Source organism: Leguminivora glycinivorella, chromosome 4 (assembly GCF_023078275.1).
Source record: "Leguminivora glycinivorella isolate SPB_JAAS2020 chromosome 4, LegGlyc_1.1, whole genome shotgun sequence".
NCBI lineage: Eukaryota > Metazoa > Arthropoda > Insecta > Lepidoptera > Tortricidae > Leguminivora > Leguminivora glycinivorella.
This window is the reverse complement of record NC_062974.1, coordinates 222,435-230,884: the sequence shown is the minus strand read 5'-3', so window position 1 is coordinate 230,884 and position 8,450 is coordinate 222,435. Positions and strand designations below refer to the sequence as shown.

The 8,450-nt window shown below is 38.7% G+C and overlaps 1 protein-coding gene across 1 annotated transcript; it reads right to left on the bottom strand.

Moving 5' to 3' along the window:
• Positions 1 to 1,369: 1,369 nt before the first annotated feature.
• Positions 1,370 to 6,623, bottom strand: LOC125225857 (monocarboxylate transporter 9-like). Its single transcript, XM_048129730.1, has 8 exons — positions 6,224 to 6,623; positions 5,723 to 5,849; positions 4,674 to 5,081; positions 4,482 to 4,602; positions 3,509 to 3,656; positions 3,024 to 3,168; positions 2,289 to 2,480; positions 1,370 to 1,764 (listed from the first exon to the last, which is right to left on the bottom strand). The coding sequence occupies exons 1-8, from the start codon at positions 6,284 to 6,286 to the stop codon at positions 1,625 to 1,627; spliced, it is 1,344 nt and encodes a 447-aa protein (XP_047985687.1). The 5' UTR covers positions 6,287 to 6,623; the 3' UTR covers positions 1,370 to 1,624.
• Positions 6,624 to 8,450: the final 1,827 nt, after the last annotated feature.

Below are 8,450 nucleotides of genomic sequence, written 5' to 3'. Positions count from 1 at the left end.
TGCCGGGATATCTCAAGGAGGATGATGATGGAACTCATTTACAACTTCTTATATCTTTAAAAGTAGTAATTATAATAAGCAAATCAATGCACATTCACTATCAAAAATATGAGATCCTGACCAAGCTAACTATTTTTCACAATGAATTTTAATCCGTATAATACACGTTTTCACACTCTCATTTTGTATTGAAGTGCGAAGAAATATACTTCAGAAATTATGTTGACAAAGGTCAATACGGATAAGTATGCCGTACATACAGGGGAAGTGCGGCTGGCCTTTTGTACTAGTCGGGTTTATGTATGAACTTGTAATAAACACTGATAATTATTTAAACATGTCAAACATGAAGGCGAGACACAACTCCCCGTGTGACACACTCATCCAAATATATCCTTGTATTTTTTGAATGCCTAGTTAGGCGTCTGTTAGCCACGCGCGTTCTAGGCCCCAGCCGGGAGCTGTATCGATCCGATGCCTACCGTTTTGCCAAAGGCAATGCTCGAACGCTAGCATTGCTGTTATACTACTATCAGGCGCTATTCACAGTAGCACAGAGTGTAATCATGCATGTACATTTTCGCAGTAATTTGATAACAAACTTGATAATTGTCTTCATAGATAATACTTAACAAACAACTAGTTGGCACAGTGGCACTTTAGTTCTTTATGCTAAGTACTTAAGTAGTCATAAAAAAACCTATGTAACGTAGGTACTAAATGCGATTGCAGAGGAAACCGTCTGGAAACATTATGTGCCCATCAAACTGAAATGGAGACCTCTGCTAATGCTCAGTCAATATGCTTGAATGTAGTCACAAATTCACATGCTGTTTAAATTCATCTGTATATATATACAATGCCTAATGATGATGATGGGTCAGGCAATTGATTATTTAGAATATCTACACGAACAGCTGACCATGTTAGTTAATCATAACTGATATATCAAAATGACTGTCAAATGGTTATTGACTAACCGCACGCCGGCAATAGTGACATGTCAGCCGCCGGGAAGTAACTTATTATCGTATGTGGGCTGTAATATCGACATTTCTGTCTCATTTGAGTTGTGTAACAAGATAATGAGATTATTATGTTATGAATTATTAGACTGTCTGAAAAACTAGGGAATGTAGAGGTTGAATATAGTGGATTTATCTTTTTCTGGTTTCAGTGGAAAAAAAATTAACAACTTATAAATTTCTGCAATATTCCGTTCATTTTATACAACAAATTGTAAAAAAGTGAGTTTGTAAATAAATATTGATATTTTGGCATAAGTATAAAAAGTTGGTACCAACCGAGTTCAGTAAAAATAGAAATACACGGAGCATTTTATCAAAAAAATATATTATATTTACAATTAATATCTTAAAAACACGTTACGTCTAGTTTTAATACTCAATTTTATACAGTATCACAATAAAATTGAATCATATCTAAATGTACTCTACTTATTTTCACATATTACGTCATATAGGTATTTACACATTTTAAAAGCCAAGTGTCTACAACATGTCATAGTTGCTAAATCACCTTTGTATCAATTTTATATTAAGTTTGCGGAGTTTCACTTGACATGCGTGCCAAATGCTGCCCAAGTAAAAATACCACAATATCGCTAAGATGATGATGATGATGGTGATGAGCCGTGTCTTCTGACTAAATACTCTATGGGCCAGAAAACCAGACACGGCGCGCAGCAGGCTGCCAGAGCGTAGAATGCTGGAACGTAGTCTGAGTAGACGTCCTTTAGAACTCCTGAAATGAAATAAAAATATCTACATATCGTATTAAAGGTTAGCCTACACCAGTGGTGGGAAAAGAAAGGCCCGCGGGCCAAATCCGACCCTCCACAGGTCCTTCAAAATAGTGTGCGATATGCCAAACATCCATCCATGTAGTGAGAATCCATTGGATGTACATATATCAGACCCTCCTCTAAAATTCCTTTAAATTTTGACCCCCAATGTAAAATCACTGTGCGGCTTACTTATGAGGAATTTCCTCCCGCGAGTGCTCCGGATGTGGAATGGCCTCCCTGCCGAGATTTGCCTAGTGTCTTCAAAAAAGGAAAGTACAGATTTCTACATGGTTGGGTTCAGAAGTTGTAAGCGTCTATAGATTACGGTGACTGCTTACCATCAGGCGGCGTCTTACCATGTGGTGTAAACTGAAAACCGTCCGCACGCATTCAAAGGATGATTCCCCGCTACGCTGCCAAAAAGTGTTGGAATGATATTCCTCCACCTGTGCTTGCAAAGACTATTAAAAGTTAATCTTACCTATCAAAGGCGCGCACAGAACGTTGACCACGCCAGTGGATAGCATAAAGAGAGCGTACGCGCCGGGGAAGTCCGCGTGGCTCACGTGGTTGGCCACCACCAGCGGGCTGGCCACGTGGAGACAGGCTCGGAGCACCCCTAGGGCTCCGGTGACCACGCACACCCAGGCGAAGGAAGTGATTTGGAGGACCACTGAAATCAGAAATGCGTGTGCCAAATTAGTAAAGTAACAGCAACATTTCTTCATTAATTTTAAATGTAAAAAAGGCATTTGATTTGCACCAAAAATATAACATTGTGTTTATATTACCGTGCATCAAGTTTCATTCCATCATAACAGGGTTGTAATTGTTTTTCTTCTTTTTCTATTACTTATTTCCATGAACTTTTTATAGCGGAATCGGAATGGAAGAAATGAAAGTCTCTGTTCTCTGAGTGTTGTAAATAGCTATGAAAAACTACTAAAACTACGTAAAAAATTGTGTGCAATAGAAAAAAATTGAAAACTCCTTTTCATCAGAAATCTGTTAATTCTGGACTTTATTGCGCTTGAAGTAAGACAACTTTGATGGAAAACCACTTTTTTAGGGTTCCGTACCAAAAAGGTACAAAAGGAATCCTTATGGTGCCGCTCTGTCCGCCTGTCACATACTAAATTTCTCAAGAACTATTTAGGCTATCAATGTGAGATTTGGAATAGTTGTGAACATTGTATTTTATTTTACCCGTACTTACCCAGTCTAGTAACAAGTGTGAGGAGGGTGGTGATATAAAACAGTAGCCTGGTATTGACGGGAATCAAACTGCTGAGCAATGCAAGCGCACATCGACCCGCCACGTCGGCGCCCGCGCAGACTGAGATGCAAGTTGCCACTTCACTCTGGTGAATAAAGAAAAAATCATTGCATTGCTATAAACTTATAGAGATATCCTAAACGTCCAACCTACAGATGCATTTTGCATGCAACGCGTCTGCTGTGTATTCATTCTTTGTTTTATCCCTATAGATAATTTAATAAAATGTTATTCTTATTTACTTTATGAAATTGAACTGAAATATTCAAAAGCAAATGAAGCACTATAAATACCGTACTCAAAAAGTGGCTACTAGTGGCTAATTGTATTCCAAATACTATTGTTATTTTACGATCAAAAATTATCAACAAATTATGAATTCAATTAACGAAAATGAAAATTTCCTTAACTTGTGTAACACTTACTTTCTCGTAGCCATATTGAAACAACAGCATCGGCTGAAATACGAAGAAAGTGATGTCAGAGAAGTTGACGAAACTTTGGCCCAAACAGATGTTGAAGAAAATTGGATCGCGCAGCACTTTCAAATTGAAGAACTCGGCTATTTGAGATCTGAAATGTAATATTAATTTACTTTACTGAATGATTGGGCAGTCAAAATCTAAAATAATTAAATTGTGTTACATACATACATACAATCACGCCTGTATCCCATAAAGGGGTAGGCAGAACACATGAAACTACTAAAGCTTCAGTGCCACTCTTGGCAAATAAGGGGTTGAAAGAAAACGAAACTGTGACATTGCAGTGACAGGTTGCCAGCCTCTCGCCTACGCCACAATTTAACCCATATCCCATAGTCGCCTTCTACGACACCCACGGGAAGAAAGGGGGTGGTGAAATTCTTAACCCGTCACCACACAGGCAAGTAAGTCAATAATTTCAATTTTAAACAAATTTTCAATAGTATCTATGGAACAAACATGACCAAAAAATGTGTCATTATTTAATAATGTAGGTAACTATAACTACTTCATTGGTGTAATTTTCTATTGAATTATACATTTAATTTTAAACCAAAATGCTTTTTTTTTATACTACGTCGGTGGCAAACAAGCATACGGCCCGCCTGATGTAAAGCGGTCACCGTAACCTATGGACGCCTGCAACTCAAACAGTGTCACAAGCGCGTTGCCACTCTATTAGAAACTTGTACACTCCCTTTTTCTGTGTTAAGTACACAGCAAAAAGGAATGTACAAGTTCTAAGGAGGGTTCGGGTTGCCGACGACTCAAAGGACAAGTTAGTTCCGTAAGTCCTCCCGTCATCAGCACACCGCACCCTCGTTGAGCTCTGGCAGCCTTACTCGCCGCTTTCGTATGCTTTCGTATTTTGCTTAAAAATGATAAATACAGTGCAATCAGAAACCTACTTTACCTGATTTTATTAGCGTTACTACGAGTATCATCTTTAGTAACCTCGATTTCTGCAAGATTTAACAACTTAACATTTTCTTTATTCTTCAATTCACTTGCATTCCCTTCTACATCATTGCCATCTGAAACATTTATGTCATTATTACCTTCAATATCCGAACAATAAATTGATTAACATCAAAAGGAAGAATACTTGCTGCTGTTATTTTCACAAGCTTCTCATCAGTCTTCATAATAGCCATCCCTGGGACAGTGTGAAAAGATATTCCACTTATTATCAGTAACGTTCCTCTGAATCCATACATTGAAATGAATTGTCTTAGCAACTGAGGATATCCCATTAGTATAATTCCTTGAACTGCTTTGCAGACGCTCATGACTGTAGTTCTTCTCTTTTTGTCGAAGTAGTAATTCATAGTGGCGTAGCAAACTGGAACCATCATGCCAAAACCGATGCCTTGGAGCACTCCAAAGGTGAGAGGCAGCTGGTTAGTGCTGGATATGAAGATTGTGGTGATGGAACCGACGGTGAATGTCGCTGCTCCCAGGAAGCCTCCGAAACGTAGGGAATGCTTTTTAGATACTAAGTTGAGAATCAGACCTGGAAGAATTTATATTTGTTATTAACTTATTATATTTTTTACGATACAAGTCGTTTAGAATCTAGATTTTTTTGTATGATTGAATAGCTTACATTAGATCAATATTCGTTCATAATTTATATGATATGGACTAAAATAAGACAAATGATCACGTAAGCAATGTATAGTGCAATGTCATATTTATTTGTACATAATTATGTCTTGATAAACAGAAAGTAATCTATGTAGATAATATACAAAATATACTTTAACAAATACTGGCACAACGACCTCATTTCTATAAAGATTTCTTTTTATCACACGTCAAAGTAAATAATGTCTTCGTACCTACATTTGATTGTTTATGATGACGGATATACACGAGGGACGCCTACTTTCATTATATATCTCGTAGGCACTTGAGGTAATTTTTTCATTGTATGATATAAGTAGGTATTTTTGAAAAAGATTAGGTCCAGCATGTTTTCGTGGTTTCTCTGAACGCTGATGTTGTCTCGTTGATTTTATTATTCACTTTTTTCCTTCTGGTTTTCCATTACCTTAGATAATAATTGTAGACTTCTTACGAAATGATAAATCAGGCATCATTTCGTTTAAAAATCAATGTTGGTTTGTAGGCCCTCAAAATATGGTCACTTACCTCCTATAGCTAACATGACGGCAAAAACTCCGTGCGCCGCCGTGAGAGACTTTGCTGTCGAGTGCGTCTCATTTATAAAGTCATTGTAGATCAGTCCAAATGAATTCACATGACCGATGCCGGCTACCTGAAGTGTACAAAAAAATGAATCAATTTGCTAGACAATTTTTAGAGTTCCGTAGCCAAAATTTCCATTCCGTAGCTACTTCTTGTGACAGCAACTACGTTAGATGCACTTTTTGATAGTTTCTTCCACAGACTGTCACCATAATATTTGCTCTTAGTACGAACGGGCTTTGACAGCGTTGATTCGCGTAATTGTGAACCATAGTGTTTATAAATCGTTGGTCTTGTGGCACAAGTTTCAAAATATAGGCCAGTGTCCGTATTTGAATGGTTCTCAATTGTACATATCTAGTGCCACTCCTAAGGAGCGATATATGAACGGCCTTAACGGCTACTCCTAAATAAAGGTAATAAACGTAATAAAATAATACTTACGAACGTAATAATAGTCCCAAAACACACCACATACCCCCACTTATTATTTGTATGACCACCCATTCTCCCCGAACACCGCAAACAGACTGCCGGATACTTTGATAAGGGATCATTGAGACGATGATAAAATTGTCCTCTTTGTTCGCTTTGTAACGATGTGTGTCGTGTTTGTATTGTTAATGTGGGTGTTAAAGTGGATCAGGAGGGTATTGCGAGTGTTTTTTCTTAGGGCTAGTACGCACTAAGCAGCTAACCGCGTGCGGTTGCGGCAGGCCGCATAGTGCGTAGCGTTTGCGGCTCCGGCTTCATACATTCCTACCTGCTGTGCGGCTGGCTGCAATAGTGTTTTCACCACACCAACTGTTGAAGGCTTACTTTACTATTCGAAAACAGATAGCAAAATTGCATTTTATCCACAAGAGTGCAAAGTATTTTCATACAAAGTTTAAGTTGATGTCTTAAGCTGGCTCGTAGAATTTACTTATACATGATGATTTTGAATCATAAATACTGAATAAATTGATGGATTTGATTTAATTTTGATGTTTTATAGTTAGTATTTTGTTCGTGTCTTGAAACCCTCGCGACGCTCAAGATTCCACTTTTTGAACCACTCGCTACGCTCGCGGTTCAATATTGGAATCTTTCGCTTGCTCGGGTATCAATATTGGCACGTGCGGTTAAACAACTACTTTGCCCCCTTGTAAAACAATAGTTATTTGTTATACAAGAGTGCAAAGTTGTATTTTAACGCCGAGTGTGGAATTGAAAAACGAGCAAGCGAAAGGATTCTATAGTTGAACCACGAGCGAAGCGAATGGTTCGAGAATAGAATCCTGAACTTGCGAGTTTTTCAACACACAAGAAGAAAAATACATTTGCACTCGTGTGTAACACAAAACTTTTCCCCTCACTATAGCGAGGAAAGTAAAACGCAAAAAAAAACGCGTTTATCACTGCTTTGAGTAGTTCCACAGGTGGTAAAACATCGTCATCACTAGATTCACTCATTTTTATCAATTTTTAAGCAGTAAAAATGACTATATTCAAGGTCAAATTACTTTATCCACTAGTGGATAAAATGCGTTTTTACCCGCTGATATTAAAGGACAAAACACGTGTTTCCGAGCTAGTGAGGGGAAAATAACTATTTCCTAACCTTAGTGTAAAGGCCTCATTGGACGCTCTGATCGTACGTACGCACGCAAAAACTCACCGCTTCCTCGAGCTTTGACACTTCTCAATGCGCTACTGACGTCAGCACCTGATTGCGATTTGTTTGCATGGAGATGGAAGACAGTGTATCTTGAGTGTCTGAGGTATTGCGAGATGATGGATGATAGGCCTTCCATGGTCGGTGTATGATATTTTTAAGTAATTGTGTGTCGTTATAATACTTTTTTGTAAATTGTATTTTTTGTCTATGTTAGTTTATTCGGTGTATTGGTGTTTATGCTGTAATGCCGTGTAAACTTATTAAATAAATAAATAATAGTATTTTATGCAACAGGCGTTTAAAGGAGGTCAAAAAAGACGAGTGGCGTGGGTAACAATTTGAGGCGAAGCCGAAAATTGTTATTGAGACGACACGAGTATTTTTTGACCCAGTTAAACACCGTTGCATACAATACTTTTTCTACGACCATGCACTTAGTTTTTAATAGTTTTCTTGAATAACTTTCGTGAAATTCACACTGCTTCCTGTATTTTGACGCAAAGGTTTGCACTGTCAGCTCAGCTGCCCAAAGCCTTTCCGCGCACTCGCGCAGTGTCGTTATAAGGCGTTGCTATGGTTACAGAGCCAAACAATGCGTTTTCAGTTTTTTCGATACTGCGCGCATGCGCGGAAAGCCGGCGGACACTGGCTTTGGGGAATAGACCTTTATGTAGGGTTTTAAAGATCTATGCACGACCGTGTAAATGACGTATAACAGTTCGGGAGTAGAAAAAATAAATAAATAAATCGTAGATCGCAGCGTTCGTCGGGGCGTGGAGCGGGGCCATCAGCGGGGCGGACGAGCGTGCGTCCACCCTATGCAGCGTTGACTCAGCAGGACACTTGTGAGAGCTTCCATTGTTTGTTATGCACGCCGCACGCCCGCGCCGCTGCACGCCCAATTTGAGCGTGCACTCAAGCCTTACACTTAGTTTTATTAACCCCCGACGCAAAAACGAAGGGGTGTTATAAGTTTGACGTGTCTGTGTGTATGTCTGTCTGTCTGTCTGT